Source organism: Vicugna pacos, chromosome 9 (genome assembly GCF_048564905.1).
Source record: "Vicugna pacos chromosome 9, VicPac4, whole genome shotgun sequence".
Classification (NCBI taxonomy): domain Eukaryota; kingdom Metazoa; phylum Chordata; class Mammalia; order Artiodactyla; family Camelidae; genus Vicugna; species Vicugna pacos.
Window position 1 is genome coordinate 33,755,366 of NC_132995.1, and position 18,775 is coordinate 33,774,140.

The 18,775-nt window shown below is 55.8% G+C and overlaps 1 protein-coding gene across 6 annotated transcripts in view; it reads left to right on the plus strand.

Moving 5' to 3' along the window:
* The window catches only part of NDRG4 (NDRG family member 4), a 39,043-nt gene that overhangs the window by 11,812 nt on the left and 8,456 nt on the right, over positions 1-18,775 (plus strand). For 4 of the 6 annotated variants that reach the window (XM_072967475.1, XM_015248081.3, XM_072967474.1 and 1 more), the window contains exons 2-7: positions 5,485-5,579; positions 10,180-10,224; positions 17,837-17,942; positions 18,146-18,266; positions 18,350-18,412; positions 18,578-18,638. In XM_072967475.1, coding sequence (XP_072823576.1) covers positions 5,508-5,579; positions 10,180-10,224; positions 17,837-17,942; positions 18,146-18,266; positions 18,350-18,412; positions 18,578-18,638 — 468 coding nt within the window. In that variant the 5' untranslated portion in view covers positions 5,485-5,507. Of the gene's footprint in view, positions 1-5,484; positions 5,580-10,179; positions 10,225-13,924; positions 14,556-17,836; positions 17,943-18,145; positions 18,267-18,349; positions 18,413-18,577; positions 18,639-18,775 lie in introns of those variants that run through there. The other 2 variants (XM_006214495.4, XM_006214493.4) reach the window with 2 other exon arrangements.

An 18,775-nucleotide genomic window follows, 5' to 3' on the forward strand; every position in this document is an offset into this window, starting at 1 on the left:
GTAAGGATGTGATGGTGAAAGGTATTCCCGGCAGAAGGAACAGCATGAACAAAGGCATGTGCTTCCTGTGGGTAGAATGGGCCTACTGAGTCAGCTGGGGTCTTTCGTTATGAGTGTCAGAATCCAAATTTGGCTGCCCTGAGCACAGTGGGAGTGTGTGTGTGTGCACGTGTGTGTGTTGGCAAGGTGGTGGTGGTTGTGGGGCGATAGGAACTCATAGGCCCAGATCAAGGGAAAGGCAGGAGAAATGGTCTGGATGAGGCTGGACATAAATCAAGGGGCCGTAACCAAGGAAAGGAAATGGAGGTTGGGCCAGAAAAAAGGTTGTGTCCCCTGCATCCTCCTGTCTGGCCACCTGTTCAGGGAGACAGAATCCAGAGTCCATGCAGAGTGGGGTTTAGGAGAACGGGCTCTGGGGTCCCTTCCTGGGTTGGCCAAAGGGGGACTTGCCCCAGGAACTCCTTCCTTGTGCCTTTTTTGGTCTCATCTTTGAAATGAGGATGCTGAGGGAAGGTCTAGTTCATCCCAGCCCCACCCCTGTGCTGTACTAACCCTCTGAGGTCAGGATGGGGACAGAGAGAGTGATATGAGGGGCCAGCTTCCTGGCTGGCTCTAAACCCTCTACATAGCGCAGCTGGAAGTTGAGTTCCCGATTTCTGGCGTCCCAGAGTTCTGGTCTGGGTTTCACACTGTGGTGCTTGGCGTGGTGTGTGTGGAAGGGCGTCGGGTGCCCAGGCTTGAACATGAATCCTGTGAATCTGTGGCACGACCCCTCCTCCAGGAAGGAGCTCCAGGCCCAGGTGGACTCTGCTTGTTCCATTTGCTTGTGACTTTTCTTGAAAGAAGTGGCCCTTATAACCAGGACTTTCAGGAGTGCATCATCCACAGGGCACCTTGGGCCATGACCTTGACCATGACCTGTCACAGGTCCCCTCACTCATGTGGTTGAAAAAATGCAAGCCATTCTATAGTCCTCCCTTTTGTAGTTTGGTTTCTCCCTGTCCCCCAAGGTCTGGTTCTCCTGCATCTCCAAACTTTACCCTGTTGATGTCTGGCCTTCCTTCGCCTTCAGTTCCTGTGTTTCTCAGTGGGACAGCTCTGGGTGTCTTGAGGTGGGGAGCAATGCTTCACTGTGCAGCCCTGTCCCTGCACAACCTTCCTTGCCTCTGGCTCCTGGGCACTAAATGCTGTCAGAGCAGTTGCTGAGACCACCAAAAATCCCTGAGTATCTCCAAACACCCCCTCCTACTGGCTGGGCAGTGCATCCACCCAACAATTGCTTTATTCCATGGGATTTGTAACTACCAGCGATCATTTTAATTGAAGCATTTTCTTGAATAGGATCAGAAATGATTATAGTAATCATTTATATTTTTAACCCTAATGAATCTGAGAGTTCACATGGTCCAGGTCTCACATTCAAAGAAGCACAGATCAGCAGCCAAAAGTAATTGAAAAAAATTCAATTCCTCTTGAAGAATCCACCCACATCTGCACTGCTCAGAAGCCCCTTTCACTAGGGCCCTCTCACAGCTCTGTCCCCCGCCAAAGAGCCCCTGTCTTCCCTCCCTCGCCCCCTTCCCGTCCATCCCTTTATTGCAAACATCAGCATAGCCTCCAGCAGGTATGAACCCCTCCTCAAACAGAAGGCAGGAGAAACTCCAGAGTTGTCTTAAGTAAGAAGAGGAAGGTAAGGAAAGCCCTAGTCACCTGTGTTATTTTTGTCCGTTCAAGTGGGAACAGAAATCTTCCATTTAAAGAGCATTTTTTAAATCCATTGCCTCTGTTGTACCTCAGTGCTTCCTGGGGTATGCAGAAGAAGGCTAACGCTCCCATTTTGCAGATAAGCAATCCTCTTAGTGATATGCCTGTGATAAAGCTAGGCAGTGAGTGAGACAGAAGAGATTCCAGTGACTCCCGGCCGAACCACTGATAAGCTGAGGGCTGGAATTCATCCCAGACCCATTTGGTTCTAACACTCTGTGTTGCCTTTAGGGAACTGCAGATCAAGAGAGAAAAAAAGGCAGAGTGGAAAGGTCCATCGCTGTTGCTTCACAGACCCCTGTGTCTCTCACTCCATCTGCTCTGTACTCCCTGACTCCCCGCAGACCTGACTCAGGCTTCCTTGTGGGAGTTTGATAGGAGTCTCACTCTCTTAAAAAATTTCCCCCCAACTTTATTGAGATACAGTTGACATTATGTAAGTTTAAGATATACAACATATTGCTTTGACAAGGAACCTCATTTTCTTATAGCATCATCTAGCTGCTTTTAAAATTTTTGTTTTATTTTATTTTGCAGGAGGAGGTACTTAAGCTTATTTACTTTTTTTTTTTTTTAATGGAGGTGCTGGGGATTGAACCCAGGACCTCATGCATGCTAGGCATGCACTCTACCACTGAGGTATAACCTCCCCCTCTTAGCTGCTTTTAAAAAAAAAAAATCATAACTTTCTTAGGAAGGAACTTGTCTACCACTGCCCTGTGGGCATGCTCGCCCTGGCCTGTGTTCTGGAGCCCTGCATCACCACCTGCTGGGCGCTGGCTGTCTCTGTTTTCCATGGGCTGAGACATCCCCAGTTCTCCAGATTATAAGGTTTCTCTCTCCAGCCCCCTTCCCCACCACCCCCTCCAGCACAGGCCATCTGTCCCCGCACTGCCCACTCTCAGCCTTTTTAATAGCACCGTCCTTGGGGAGGATGGTCTCCAGGGTGGTTTCATAACAAGCCTGGGGGAGGGCGGGGACACCCCAGTGCTACCAAGGCATTTGATTGAGTTGAATGTTCAGGGAGGCTGCCAGCTAAAAAAGCCCTAATTGAGGAAGAGTTTTCCAAAGTAGGGGACCTTCTTTCAGCTCCCTACCCGGATGGACGGATGAGCGTGCACACATCAGAAAGGATGGAAGAGAAAGTGGGAGAGAGGGGAGAGGATGTCTTTCTAAAAATACTGCCCATCTGCATTGTGTTAGCTGGTTTCCCTGGAAACGACTGGGAACACAGCTCCAGCGTGGCAGGAAGGTGCAGGGACCTGGGAGCCTGGGTGGGTGGGGGCCTCCCTGCCCCTGCCTGGCCTCATTGCGCTGGGGATGTGGCTCTGGGGTGGGGGTGGGGGGTGCTGCGCAGCTCTCAGTTAACCTTCCAGGAGGCCTGGGTGGCCGGCAGCTCCCAGCCCAGCCTCAGCACATCTCAGTTCCAAGCTAGTCCCAGGTGGGGACCCCCATGTGATCACAAGGCAGCAGATTTGTAACATTCTGGAGGGCTGATGCTTCCGGATTCTGACAGGATGGAAGGAAGCTCAGGGAATGTCTGGAGCTGCAACCTGGTCTTTAGAGCGCCCTGCCACAGAAATGGGTTCCATCTCAGGCCCCGTGCCCTTGGGCACCAGGCAACCACTGCACCGACACCCTTGTCACTGGAGCTCGCACAGGGAGAAGCCAAAGGAGCAGGGGTGGCCGGGATGGGGGGCACCTTCTGACCAACCAGCTAGTGGATTTGAAGGGAAAGTCTGAGGGCTTCACTCTTCAGAAAGATTAAAAGTAGAATTGAGAAGGAAGGGACAAAGGGTGGGAGGGAGGCTGGGAGGAAGGACAGGAATCGATCCTTCCGTCCTTTCAGGTCAGGCGGCCGTGGTGTAGAACGAGCCCTGGACCGGACTAGGGATCCACAGCCCCCGTCCCCGGCCTGACCCCATCTGGGCGCGCTGGGTCACCTCATCCCACTTCCCGTCACGGTGAAATCAAGTAGCACAGGAAAGTACGCTGTGAGCCGTGAGATGCTTTGCAGGAATAAAGAACTGTTCGTGATCTTCAAATAGTCTTTTTTAAAATGTTTTTTTCCTGATTTAAGACCGGAGATTCTAGTGTTCGGTGCTGCACCCAGGGACAGTGCCTCTTAACTTGATGATGTGTATCCCTCCAGGCTTTTCTGTGGAGCTAATTCCTATTTCTCGCGATTTGGATAACACTGCATGTTTTATAACTGCTTTTTATCTCTTATGACACAAGCATTTTCCCATGTTATTAAATAATCTTTTACAAGTCACTGACCCAGAGTTTATTTGTCTAGTGCCCTATTTATGGACATTCAGCTCTTTTAGGTTTTTTTCCTATTATAAATGGCACCATAGTGAACATTCTCATAGATAAATCATTAGATGCCCTCTCTGGTTTCCTCAGGAAATTTCTCTCAGGGAGAAGATTGCTGAGTCCAAGAGTAAGAACCTTTTAAACGATTTTAATTCATTCTGCAAAACTGCCCTTCAGAAAGATGTATCCATGTATACATCCACAAGCAGTATAAGAAAAGTGCCAGTTTTGGTGTATCTTTGCCAGCACCGCACACTTTGCCAGTTCTATTGCCCAAAGGAAAAAAAGGAGTAAATCTTGTTTTAAATTTGAATTTCTTTGACTTCTAGTGAGGTTTAATATTTTTCCATGTACCTATTGGCCATTGTAATTCTTTTGTGAATTTCCAGTTCATGTCCTTGGCTAGTTTTTCTCGTGGTGCGTTATGATCTGTGCCATCCTGAATTCCAAGTGAGGGATGGTGTGGTGCCAGGCTAGATGGATTGTGGGGTCCTGGTACCCTCTTTGTCTGTCTTGCCCCACCATTGGATCCTGCAAATACAAACACACAGGCGTGCGTGTTTATACACGTGCACATATGACCCATTCTTCTCCTGGGGTTCAGAGGCCCAGGGTCTCCCAGAGACACCTAGCCGTTGAGACCTGGGCCCCTCTGCCTTGTGGCTGTGGGTGGAGCAGTCACCGTGTCACCCCTCCCTGATGGTGGTACGTCATGATCAGCACCCTCTCCTTCAATGTCACTCTGCCTGCCAGGCTGCCGGGGACCCCCTTCCCCCCTCTCAGGACCATCCTCACCCAGGCCTGTCCTTCTGGGCACTCAGGACAGCCCTCAGCTCTGTTCCTCTCTGTGTCCTCAGGTACCCCACTGTCCACTTCTGACTACTGCAGGCTTCTGTCTGCTCCCCCAACCCCGTTTGGCTTCTCTACACTTGTCCCTTTGCTTCTCAGTAAACGCAGAGGTTTACTTGAAATTGTTTCAAGGATCATCCCATGTTGCATTTCTTTTCTTTCTTTCTTCTTTTCCTTTTTTCCCCTTTTCTTTCTTCTCTCCTTCCTTCCCTCCTCCCTTCTTCCTTCCCTGCCTCCCTTCTTCCTTCCCTTCCTTTCTCCCTCCTTTTTCCCCTTTTTATGGGGGTGAGGAAACATGTTTTAACTTTTAAGAACAAATAATATAATGACCTCCCTGAGCCAAGCAGGCGAATCTTGCAGACGGAGCCTTGCTGCCCGAATGAAGCGCTAGGCAGGGCCTGCGCTTGGGGACCAGGGATGGAGCCATCGGTGTGTTGTCCGTTGCCCCTGCTCCAGCCCGGGCTTGCGCTGTCCTCCTCCTCCCGGGAGAGTCAGAGCAGGGCCCGGGCGTCCCCGCCGCAGCAGGCCTCAACCCTCGTCCTCCCTCCCTAGGGCTCCTCCTCCACGACGTGACCATGGCCGGACTGCAGGAGCTGCGATTCCCCGAAGAGAAGCCACTGCTCCGGGGCCAGGACGCCGCCGAGCTGGTGAGTCGCCCCTTCGCCGTCCTGGGGGAGGAGGGCGCCACCTCGTGGCCAAGAAGGAAACAGCGCGCCTTCCCTCCAAGGCCTTTTGCTAAGGCGAGGAGCTGGCCTCCGTGAGCCCCCGGGAATCCTACCGCAACTTTGAGAAGCCTTGTCCCTGTCTTGAGAAAGTTCCTGGCCAGGCTCACGGCCCATGCGACTAAAACCCAGCCTACCTGGCTGTGGCTTTGGCTGTCTTTGAGGCTAGGAGGCTCTGTAGAAGAGTTATTCCCAATTCAATGATGAGAAAACTGAGGCACAGAAAGGTTAACTCACTTGGCCAAGGTCACACAGCTACCAGGGAATGAGGCTGTATTCAACCCCTGGTTCTGGGAGCCCCTCGGGCCCCAGGAGGGTCCCTGCTGGGCAGTGCTGCCTGCAGCCTGCATGATGCTTCCCACCTGCTGGGTCCTTTCATGTCTGCGGCTTCTCTCTTCCTTCCAAGCCTCTGAGGTGCCAGGGCAAGCATTACCTACCAGCAGTGCCTCCCAGCACAGTGGGACTGAGACACTCCTGGTTGTTATTTCGTCCCGGAGGGCCCTCATTGGGACACCAGGTGTTCAATTCCAGAGTTATTTCTACCCATGCTTTCTTGTTGTAGTGGTCACATGTTGGGACAAAGTGGCTGTCCAGGCTCCAGAGGCCCAACCACATGAGGCTGGCAGTCCTACCCCTGAGAAGGATAGTCTTATCTTTAAGACAGAACCTTGAGTTAACTTGTAAGACCTGATTACCTGAGGGCAGCCCCCAGGAATGGTCAGGGAACAGCCTGTGAGCAGCACACTTTGCAGGCTCTTTATTCTAATTCTACTCCCTCCGGGTTCCAAGGCCCCATCATCTCTTGTCCAGGTGCTGCCTGCTGGTACAGGGTGTGCATCTGTGGGTGGTGCAGAGAGCTGACAGCACCTTGGCCTCACGTGTTCTCTTCCACTCCTCACCTTGGCAGGGCATCCCAAGAGATGCCCCTATACCCCTTCTTTCTGGCTGAAGGAGCTCCCCCCACAACTGGTCTCCTTACTCTGTACAACATTTTAAAATACATCATGTCATTCCTGGCCTTCTAATGGGCTCCATTCCCTTCTTCCAGCCCTTCATGAATCCTGCCCTGGGCTTGGTAAGGCACCCTTGTAACCTAGTTACAAATTTCCCTTTTTGCTTGTGCTAACAAGATTTGATTTCTGTTACTGGCCACCATCCCTTCTGAGGTCTGTTCTTAACTGTTGTTCTTGGCTTTGGTAAGGTACCCTTGTCATTTCATAATAAATTATCCTTTTTGCATAAACTAAAAAATAAATAAAATACATCATGTCACTTTCCTGCTTAAAGCTGGTCAGTGGCTGCCATCTCACCCAGAGTTACAGCCACAGTCCTTCCCGGGGTCCCAGGATGTGATCTGCACCCCCCCCCACCAGGCTCTCCTCCTGTTCACTTCTCTCCTGCCTCCCTGGCTTGAACAAGCCCATCACATTCCTAGCTGTTCCCTCTGCCAGGGATACGCTAGCCACAGAACTTTTCAGGGCAGGCCCTTCGTTTTATTCAGGCTCTGCTTAAATGCCTCCTTCTCAGCAAGGGCTTCTCTGCCACCTAACGTTGACACCCCGCATGCTCTGTACCCAGCCCCAGCACTTACAGCTCTCGGGCTCCATCCTGCAGGTTCCTGGAGCAGAGACCCTGTCTGTTTTGTTCCCCGATCCCCCCAGTACCTTGCACAGTGCCTGGTGCATAGTAGGCTCTTAGTAAAGACTTGGACTGGGTAGACTGTGATGCTGTTTAGAAGAAAGTTTTTCAGAACTCTCTGAAAAGTCCCTCCTCCCCACAAACAGCCTGTCTTTTGAGGCCTGTGAGCAGAGGTCAGCCTTCTTGTGAGGGCCTGGTGGGCGGATGGTGGCTCTCGGGGACCCCTGCACCCATCACATTAGCTCAGGGCTGGAGGTTTCGGGGCAGCCGCTTGGAGGTGCTATCTGCTGGTACGGGGTGTGCAGGGTGTGTGCTGTGGGCGGCAAGGAGAACTGAAGGCACCTTGGCCTCACACACTTTCTGCCTGTCTCTTCCACTCCTCAGCCTGGCAGGGCACTGCAAGAGAGGCTCCCATACCTATCCTCTGCCCAGCCTGGCCCAGCCCCTCCTCCCTGAGTCCTTTTTGACCAGCAAGCACCCTGGCACTGCCCTCTTTCTGCTGCGCTTGGTGTCTCTCACCTCATCCCACCTGGACCAGTTCCCCCTGCACGAGGGTCTGCGTTTCATCCTGCACGGAGGCCTCCAGTCCCCAGCGCAGTTTCCCTCCTTCCTCGGGTCAGCACAAGCCTCGTGGACCTGGTCACTGGTCACATCTGCTTTTTCCAAGATGCATTAACGACCCCGTCCCCAACCCCCAAAAGCCTCCTAGGTGCTCCCAGTGTACCCTTTCCAGATTTCAGTGACAGCTGGCACAGTCCTGCCTCGAAGCTCTGCCTGGCTCTTTGCCTCTCTCTCCCAGGCGGTGACACCCACAGACAGATCCTCCATCGAGCTGCACGGTACGCAAGGACCTGTCCTTTTCACTTTTGAAATCATCCACAACCTGCCAGGTACAAATTCCTTAAGTCCACTGAGGAGTGAATACTTCCACACGATTACCTCCATCCTGCCAACATTTCAGACATGTCCAGGGCTCCGTGAAAGGATTGTTGCTTCTCCCCGTGCCAGCGTCTCCCACCTAGGTCCCCCAAGGGCCGCTCCGGGGCCATCCTGCCTCCTCTCGGCTGGGCCCCTTCTCCCACCAGTCTTCCTTGGAATGTTGATGTGGTTCCTCCTGGGCCTCCTCCGGGGTCTCTGGACTGGCTTGTATTATCCCTGCTGTTTCTTGGCTTTGGGTCCTGCCCCTCCGAAGGTTCCCATCGCAGGGGAAATCCCCCGGGTCACTTTCCCTGGCCCGCTGTGGGCAGGATCTCCCAGTGAGAGGGTTCATCGATTACCAGCCTCATCCCCTTCTCCCAGACCCCTGCCCACTTCCTTGGGGCGTCTAGGAGTGGCCCCCTCCAAGCTCTCCTCTCCTCCCCATGTAGAGCCCCCAGGCCCAGAGGAACCAGCAGACGAGGCCTGAGGACAGCCGTTACTGATGTGACCCTGAGACCTGGCTTGTTTTTTTGGTGTTGTCTAGGGCTGGCTTTTCGGTCCTCTAGTGCTACCTGATCTTCCCCGCCCACCCCAACGTGCAGAATGCAGGTGGATGAACTTCTCCGGGTTTTGCTGGTTTTCATACTTTTCCTCCCCACTCCTGAGACTTGGGTTCGTTTTCCTTCCTATTGCACCTTTGTGCCCTGCCCTTCTCTGGCTATCCTCCCAGAACACCCTGGTTCTAGTCTGATTGTCTCATTTATCCACATATTTATTCAGTAGGAGGCCTACGAAGCACATATTTATTCAGTAGGAGACACAGAGTCCAGGGCAGGAGTGCCGAGGACAGGATGGCTGCTAACTGTGCCCCTCATTTAATCCTCACTGAGGCTTGAAGGCTGAGTGACCTGCCCAGAGTGAGCAGAGGGGAGCAGAGAGGATTCTGCTCACAGTAGAAGGCAGGCAGAGGCCCTGGATCTCTGCTCTTCCTGAATGTGTGTGATCCCCTGTAAAGTTTCCGTCCCTGGACAGAGACCCAGAGAGGGCACTGGGCTGCATCAGGGAGAACCTGGCAACTCAGACACATGGGGTTCGGGCCCCTCTCCTCTGCTCTCCATCTCTGCCACCTTGGAAACAGGCAGGAATATCTAAATTGCATTTCCCCCACTTGTGAAGTCACACTTGTTCCTCCAGATCTGTTTTTGTTTGGGGAGCCCATTCCATGCCAGGCTTTACACTGAGAGCAGAGCCAGACGTGGTCCTGCCCTCGTGGTACCTGCAGTCCAGCGGGAGGGATGGGCACCCATCAGAGATGCATATCCTTCAGCAATGATGAGCCTGAGAGCAGGGGACCTCGGTGCTTAGAGAGCATGAAGCAGGCAGGTCTGGAAAGGCGAGAGCAGCTACGGCACAGGCCCAGACAGCGCCTTTGTGTGGGTCAGAAGAGGCCCCTTGTTTCTCCCTCGAGGCACAGGCCTCAGCCTCCCCATCCCTCAGGTGGGCGTGATAGGCCCGCCTCTGCCCTTGTGCCCTGATGATCGACCTCGAAAACCATCTGTGGGGAGAGCGGGCAAAGTGATGAACAGCAAGAATTTGGGGTCAGAGATTATTCTCCCACTTTCGAGCCATGTGATTTAGCTTCTCTGAGCCTCACTTTTCTCACCTGGAAAATGGAAATATTCACATTTTAAATTAATAGGTAAAATTGATGTGTGTAGCTGCTCATAGCCTCCTCAGTCAAGTACTTAGTGGCCTGGTGCCTGGTGCCTGGGAAGCCCTGGGTGACTTTTGTTAATATTAAGAGTTAATATTAATTAATATTAATATTAAAGAGTTAATATTTTGTTACTATTAAGACTGGGCAAGCTCAAGCGAAGCTGCTCAAGGCAGAGCTCCTGGGGCTGCCCCTGTCCCTGCCTAGACCAGCCTGGGGCCTAATGAGCCACTTCCTCTGTTTGCCTTCCTTTAGGAGAACTCCGACACCTTCCTCTTGGCTGTGGACACAGATTGGAAGGTAGGTATTGGCTTAGCCTCCCCAGATGGGGGACACACAGCTGGCTGGCCCCTCCCCCTCCCAGCCTGTTCCAGAGGAGGGTCACAGGCCTTCTGTGTGCCCCCAGCCTGCAGCCGCAGGGGCTGGGCACCTGGCAGTCTCCAGGACCACCCCCACTGCTCACAGCGGCTCTGCCAGCCCACTGCCAGTGGAGAGATGCCCCCTCCCTCCCTGAACAGAACAGGGAAGGGAGGGGAGGTCTGGTGGGAGTGAGGATGCTGTCATCTGAATCAGCACTTTCCTCCTATGAAAAGCCAGGTTAATGCTCCAGAATAGCTCCTGTTTCCATGGCAGCAGTTGCCCGGGACAACCGTGTCCTCTTTAGTTTGATGCCAGATTCCCTGTGAAAACTTGAAATCATTCTTTGTTTTTTGTCCTCTGATTGATGATTTCTGATTTTGCTCACTTGGCCAGCCATTTCTCTCCTTTGAGTCCCATAGTGGCTGTTTATTTCGCCATCTTAGGAGATGTGTGACAGCAGACCCAATGGGAGCCTCACAGGGTTCTGAGGCCTCGCTGGCCATCAAAACCTGCTGAACAAAATCAGATCTTTCTGGAACCTTCCTCCTTGCTAGCTGGAGCTAGCCCCCAGGCCACTGCCCAATTTGGGTCAGTCTCCGAGCCCCATGACAACCCCAGCCTCGTGGTCTGGACGCAAGGCTGACGCGGGAGGTCGGGCAGCCTGCCGGCTCCTCCCCCAGGCGCACGATCTGCAGATCTGGATCCAGCCTTGCATCGGTCCCTTGGTCACGCGCCCCTTCAAGGACGGGAGGGAGCAGAGGTGTCAGAGCAGCCTGTGTGCACATGCTCTGGTCTCCTGGGAGCCCCAGCTCCAAACACAAAGGGCCCTGGAGCTGGGACAAGAGGATGGGGTCTGAGGGAATGGGGACCAATGGGAGCCGAGGATGAGGTCTGAGGGAACCCATGGGAGCCCAGGAGGAGAGAAAAGAGGACGTGTCCATGAGGTGGCCCACAGCGCGGGCACGCCAAGGAGTCCTCTTTGCCCTCCCTGTTCCGAATGAGGGCAGGAATGTGTGGACAAACAGCCCCTTCTCCGCAGGAGCGAGCTGGTGAAATAAAATCTGGAGCAGACAGCCCCTGCCCAACATCGAGTGGGACTCACTCGACCAGCGGTGCTGACTGCCAGAGCCCCCAAAACACACCCTGGCGGAGACTGGTGATGAGAGAGCCAATCCGGGGGTCCTCTGTGCCCGTGTGCTGGGCCCAGCCCACCCCCGCCCCCATTTCTCAAGATCCTTTCTTGGTAAAGGGCAGCACGTGTTAAAAGGCACCTTACTGTCTACTCCCTTACACGACATTGCGGTGGCCTTTTCTTTTCTTTTCTTTTCTTTCCTCTTCTCTTCTCTTCTCTTCTCTTCTCTTCTCTTCTCTTCTCTTCTCTTCTCTTCTCTTCTCTATTCTTTTCTTCTCTTCTCTATTCTTTTCTTTTCTTCTTTTTTCCTTTTTTTAAGTAAAGCAGCTATGAGGCTGACCCCTATCTGGGCCAAGGTCTGGCAGAGACTTTATCCCATTCAATCCCTTGCCTCAGTGGGCCCAGCCAGTGGGGGAGGCACGACAGACTAGAGTCAGGCTGACTTGAGTCCAGGTCCTGGCCCTGCCACTTACGGCCCACGTGACCTCCGGCACAGATCACTACGTCATTTGTAAAGGAAGGCAGGCAGCTTGGACCTCCCCAGGTGTCCGTAGAGTTGGGGACGGTGCCCCCAGGCCAGGCACTCAGACCTTAGGCTGACTGTGACTAGTGGCCCCACCAGAGCCAGACTGCCTGGCTGCTGTTCCTGGCTCTGCTCTCTGGCTGTGTGACATTGGGAATGTTACAGAACCTCTCTGTGCTTCATTCTCCTCATCTGTAAAGTGGATGTTAAGAGGACAAAATAAGGTAACATGTGCAAAGCGTTTGGATAGAGTCTGGCACATGAGTGAGATGCTGCTAACCATTTGCTGCTCTTAGTAATGTGATGTCGGGCCCAGAGTGCTGAGATGCTGTTAGCTCCACCGCATAGTTCCCTGTGCTTCAGATTCCTCATCCTTTCTCATAGGTTTGTGAGAATTATGTTATCCTTGCAGCTACCCATGCAGTAGGCACTGCTGTTCTTCCTGTGTGGAGGCTCAGAGAGGTTAACTGACTTGCCCAAGGTCACACAGCAGGTTTGGCTAGTGGAACCTGAGCCTGCCTTGTTCAGCCACAACAACTGTACGACCTCCAGGGAAGGGGCCAACAGTTTGGAGAGGCACGCAGATTATCCCCTTTCTCTCCTGGGTGGGCAGGCCTGGGGCCAGCTCTGGAGTGATGTATGCAGCTTTTCCTTACCCTCCTAGCAGCTCTGTAAGGAAGGCACAATTCCTGTTTTATAGTTGAGTCTAAGGCACAAGGTTAAAAAACCTTGCCGGAAGTTGCCCAGCTGGTGGGTTGGGGAACCAGGACTTAAACTCAGGTCTGTGGATTTGAAGCCAGTGAGCTGAGCAGAACTGAGGGCTATGGCTCAGGATGGGCAGTGGCCGAGGTCAGCTTCTCACCTGGGCCCAAGGGAAAGGCCACTCAGAGGTTTGGGTGGGCATGAGTTTGGATGGGGACCATGGAGGGGCAGAGGTTTGGTGGCAGAAAGGGTGGGAAGCCACCCTACCCTGTGGTTCTGTGAGAGGCATATGGGAGGATTTTGTGGGCAGATCAGGGGCAGGGCCGTGCCTTGGCCCCCTCAGTTGTCAGAACCTCTTCCTGTGCCCTGGTGGCTTTGGAGACCAGGGAACGGATAGGACATGAAGGGCTGGCGGATACACCATTCCACACCCTGGCTGCCCTGGGAGAGCCCAGGCCCCAGCCCTCTGCCCTAGGCGTGCATCATGAGAGGTCAGCGATGGCGCAGGGAAAGTTATTGATGCCCCCCAGGCAGAGGACATGGCCAGGAATAGCACACATGGCAGGTGCTGACCAGGTCACTGGGCACCCAGAGACAGGGAGGTGACCACCTTCCCCCAGGGCAACCAGCCATCATGCAGGCCGGGCGAGCGGCGTGTTCCTTCACCAAAGAGACAGAATGGGGGCACAGGTGCCCGCACCCCTCCCTTCTCTCTGTTGCTCCTGCTTCTCTCAGCCCTTGGGCTCCCTCCTCTGCTCCCTTTCCTGGCCTATTTCCTCTCGTCCTCTGCTCTCTTTTGCCTCCCCCTTCTAATCTGTTTACTCTACCTGCATGTCTCTGGCTGCCTCCCACCCAAATCCTGAGCCACGTGACCTCCAGCTCCTGTCCTGCTGCTCAGGACAGCCAGAGGCAGCGCATGCACCCTGCTCCTTAGAGCCTCGAGAAGCAAGCCCCACACTGGGTGGCTGCAGGACAGAGGGCTGGGTGTGTCTGAGGGAGGTGGGCATGTCCACATGGACAGGCTGCCTCCTGTCCCTTCTCCTATGTCTAGTGGCCTCCAGCCCCTCGCTGCAGGATGGGGGTGGGGGAGGGCAGAGCTGGTGTATGCCCACCACATCCCTGGTGCCACAATCTGCCCAGGCCTCCTGGCTCCAGAACCCCCATTTCAGCAACGTGGGGAGGCACTGGGCATACATGTGGGCAGAGTGGGGGCTGCCCTAGGGGAGACCCCGTGGGGTGGAGAAGGAGCAGCCCCCTGGAGTAGGGTCATGACCCAGGTTGCCCCAGGCAGCAGTGACTCCCCATGTCCCCTCTAGGTTAGAGGGTCCAGGCCTTCCTGATGTGGAGGCTGGGCTTGGGGCCCTCTCAGGCCCTCCCTGCTCCCTGGGGTATGAGTCAAGAGCCGTGCTGTCTAGGCATGCCTGTGTGGCCCACCCTGCCGTGCTTTGGTGTGCTTGTCTGTGAGAGACCCCTGTGTACCAGTCACAGGCGCCTCTCATCTTCCTAGGATCCCGTGTGCAGCTGCTGCTGTGAGCCTCAGTGATGGAGGTGGGCGGATGCAGGGGCTGGGCACCATCAAAATTGATGTGTTGCTAGGGGTGGGAGGAGCAGGAGCTAGGATGAGTGAGGACCTCGGAAGCCAATTGGAGCCAAGTTTGTCTCTCCACAGCCAATCTGGGAGCAGGGGCTGGGGTGAACGAGTGGCTGCTCAGAAACCCCGCAGGGAGGAGGGGCTGGCCTAGCCCCAGCAGGCTCCCCATATAAATGGCCCAGAGTAGTGCCCGGTCATAGAGCCGTTTGTCTCCCACTTGCGCTGCCCCCTCCCTCTGGACTCTGGTGACTCAGGCCTTTGTTTGCCCTTCCTGGTTGAGGCCGTTTGCCTCCCTCAGCAAGATGCCGGAGTGCTGGGATGGGGTGAGTGAGGGCTCAGGGGGGCTGTGAGGCATGCAGGGAGGCAGGGGCATCCCTCTGCCTTTGGCTGATGGTGGCTCTGCCTTCAGTTGCCTAACCTTGGGGGTCACTGAGCAAGACCAGCAGGTTCCAGGCTCCCTGGTGACCCTGGTCTGCAGCAGCAGTGGCGGGTAGCTGCTGGCCAGGGTCCGCGGGGAAGGTGGGAAGGGCTGAAATCTCTGCAGAAATTGGAATGGGCTGTGACTTGTCTATAAGCTTTTGTGAACCCGTGTGCTGGCGTGGGTATATCCCACTGACAGTGTGTCCTCTGCCTGGCGGCTGTGACCACTCAGCCCTGCAGAGGCTGTTCCCTGCATGTCTAGGGTGTCTCTGCATGCAGATGTCTGCCCTCTGGACCCTGCAGGGTCGTCTTGCTTGCTGGGGTGACTGCATGGTGCCAGTCAGGCAGAAGCAGGGAAGTCTGGGTTGTGATGTTAACTGGGCCGTTGGACCAGAGTCCCTGCGGGGAAGGAGGTAATAAGGGGGTCGCTGTGCCTTATTTTCTGAGTGTAGGAAGGCGATGCTGGAGGGATGAGCCTGGGGGTGGCAGGGTTAGGGACCCCAGCGGGGAGCAGGGCATCTCCTCCTGCCTGGGGTGCAGGTGCCCAGGCTCAGTGCTGTTCTAACTGAAGGAGGGAGAGGTAGGTAGACCTACCCCTCCAACACCCTCCTCCCCTGTCGGGTCCGCAGGCCGTGGGGTCGGCAGGCACCCAGGCTACGACGTCAGCGCCTACCGGCTGCTGCGGACCGGCTGCCTTGAATTATTGATGCGGTTGACAGGAAGAATCGTACCACCCCCCTCCCCACGTGCTCATGAACTGAATCTCAGCTCGGAAGCCCCCTCCCCCCAGCCCTCAAGGTCACAGGCGAGGGGAGACAGACAGGCAGAGAGGGGACGTCAGAGCCCCCTCCCTTGCTGCCGCAGTGCCTCGGCGCTGGTGCCCATCGGGAGGCGGGGGGGGGGGGGGCGGACTCTGACGTCACCGGGAGCCAATGGGAGCGCTCGGCCCTGTGGGTTGGGGGGCTCAGAGTGCGTCCTGCTGGGACGTTTGGCCTCTATCAAGATGAGCTGGATCTGAGTTCCTGGATCGGAGGGGGCTCAGGGACGTCTGCTGGAGGGTTCAGCCAAGGTCACTGTGCCCTGCAGGACAGGCAACTCGGCAGAGGCCCCCCATGGCCCGCCCAGGCCCAGCCCTTCTGTCGCCAGGGAGTTGAGCCTTAGCGGGGCAAGCACTGCGGCTGAGTCCCGCTGCCCTGGGGGATGGGGATCTGGGTGGCAACACCAGGGCTGGGAGGGGACAGGCACCCCTTCACACACGGGCAGTTGGGGTCTGAGAGAACACCCCTAGGCCCTGTCTTGTGCCCTGCAGGGCTAGAGCTGACCTGGCCCAACTGCCCAGTACCCGCACGAAGCGCATTGCGGATCTTGTGCTGTGGGGGACCCTCCTGCCCTATCTCCTGCCCTCCACTGCACTGTGCACCCTTCCTGCCCCAGACCCTGCCCTCCAGAGCCAAGAAAGCATGGGAGCTGTGGGTGCGGCAGGGCCCCCCAACCCCAGCAGGGACAGGGAGTGGTGGAGAGGCTGCCTGCTCACAAGTCTCTTGGGTGGAGCTTGCTCTCTTCCTCAGAAAATGCAGCCTGAGGCTGGCACCCTGCCCTCTCTGAGCTTGACCTTGGGCAAGTCAGTTCTTTTTTCCCCAAGCCTCAGTTTCCTCTTCTGTGAGTAAATAAGAAGACACATGAAAAATGTCTGGTCAGCCGTCAGTGAGCAGGAAGCATTCCTTGTTTTGATGGCCCTAAGGTAGGGCAGTCCTGGGCCATGGGAAGGCTGTGCTGGACCTGGCCCACCTGGAGGCCTCCCAGAAGAGGCTCCTGGGGTGTGGCCTTTGGCCACAGGGTTGGCACCTCCTTGTCACTCTCCACTGGAGACAGACCTGGACAGTGGTCCTCTGAGCCCAGACTTAAAAAGGCCATTCCCCAAGAAGCTGTCTCCTGCCTCCTGAGTCTCCCCTTTCCTGTTGGAGGGAAGAATTTAGATTCTCTCTAAATCTCACTGCCCTAGTGTCCTCTACCTGCAAGGCGGGGAAAAGAGCTCCTTCTCTCTTGCATAACACCTGGCACACAGTAGGTGCTCAGCCAGTCACATGCTGACCCTCCAACCCTAGCCCCACCTCCAACTCCCCAGGCCCCCCTGCTGTGATTCCCAGGACTCCCCGTGGTGCAGGGCAGGGCTGTTTATTCAACTTTGACAGACCCTCTTGGAGTCTCCACGAGTGGCCAAGAGTGACTGGTTCGCAGAGGGACCAGCCAGCAGGGTGCCTCCCCAGGGCTCAGGGATGCCCACGCACAGCAGCCCCCATTCTGGGGCCCTTTCCAAGTGCTGAACAGTCAGCAAATAGCAGCTTTTTAGTTCTCACAGAGTCCCTATGAGATGGCTTGGGAAGAGGTGGCTGAGGCACAGAGAAGTGGCGTGCCCCCCTCAGAGTTACACAGTAAGGGACAGAGCAGGTCTTGAACCTGCAGCATCCAGCTCCTGCTTCCTGAAGGACTGACGACCCGAGCAGCAAAACCAAGGGCATGAATACAGGAAGACTCCAGAGCAGCCGCTGCAAAAGGCCTGTGGGGAGGGATGGGTGTCTAGCCCGGCCCTGCCTGAGGGAGGCCTTGGGGATCACAGAGAGGGGCATTCGAGGTGGAAGGAATGGCAGGAGCAAGAGCCTGGAGGTGGAACCAGGGGCAGGTGTAGGGGTCGGAGGCTGGGCTGGCCCACATGTGGTCCTTGCCGTGGATTCAAGGCAGGGCTGTTGAGGCCAGTCCCCTTCAGGATCTGCGGCCCTTTTGAAGGGTTCTGAGTCGAGGAGGAACATGATGAAGGCAGGACTCAGTGGGGATGGCAGAGCTGTCCTGGAGGGGCTGCAGCGAGCGGGGGGAAACTGGAGCCTGGAGGGCCGAGTGCAGCAGGGCCTGGGCCTGGGCAGTGGCTGGTTTTCAGATAAGACCAGAACTTGCCCGTGCAGACCAGTTCATGTTGCCCCTGTGCTGAACACCCTTGGGAAGTGGTGCTCCCTCTGGTCTGTCCTCCCTGAGGGCTGCTTGGGGTCCTGAGAAGGGGATACCCAACTCTGGAGGCAGTGGAGGCCCCACCACAGGCCCAGCAGTCCCCAGGGTGCCCCACAGCCTCATTCCCCAGAAGAATCAGGAATGAGGGCTGCCCAGAGTGTCCAGCACCATCTCTCCCATCCAGGAACACGACATCGAGACGCCTTATGGCCTTCTGCACGTGGTGATCCGGGGCTCCCCCAAGGGCAACCGCCCAGCCATCCTCACCTACCACGACGTGGGTCTCAACCGTAAGCATGCCTCAGCCTCATCCGGCCCTCCTCCACCTCGAATCTGCCAGAGCAGTGAGGCCCCCTCCCTCCTCCATCCCCACGCACACATAGCTCTGTGCCCTCAGCCATGTGGGTCTCAGTTTCCCAGCCTCAACCTCCCTCTCAGCGCCCACGGCCTCCCACCCCCTGCTCAGCCACAGCTGAGAGCTGTGTCTTTGCAGACAAGTTGTGCTTCAATACGTTCTTCAACTTTGAGGACATGCAGGAGATCACCAAGCACTTTGTGGTGTGCCACGTGGATGCCCCTGGTCAGCAGGTGGGGGCGTCACAGTTTCCTCAGGGGTAGGTGCCCGGAGCTCCCTCCAGCTCTCCCCAGCTCTGCACTCCTGGCTGCAGTGGGACCTGACCCCCTGCTCTGCCCGCAGGTACCAGTTCCCCTCCATGGAGCAGCTGGCTGCCATGCTCCCCAGCGTGGTGCAGCACTTTGGGTGAGTCCCCGCCCAGCCCTGCTCCTGTGCTGGGGGCCTGGGGGGTGGGGGGTGGCCACCACTGCTACAGAGCCACCAGGGCTAGGGGCTGAGGGCTCTGAGTGGGTCTGCTCCGGATGGCAGTCGCAGGAAACCCCTAGAGTGACCAGCCACGCTCTCTACCAGGTTCAAGTATGTGATTGGCATCGGAGTGGGAGCCGGAGCCTACGTGCTGGCCAAGTTTGCAGTGAGTGCCCCACCGACACACGCCCCCTCCCCAAACAACCCCAGGACAGGTCTCTGCCAGGGGCAACCCCACAGGAGCAACTTTCCCTGCTCTTTCTTCCTCTCCTCCTCACCGTACTTCCTCTTCACTTGGGAAAG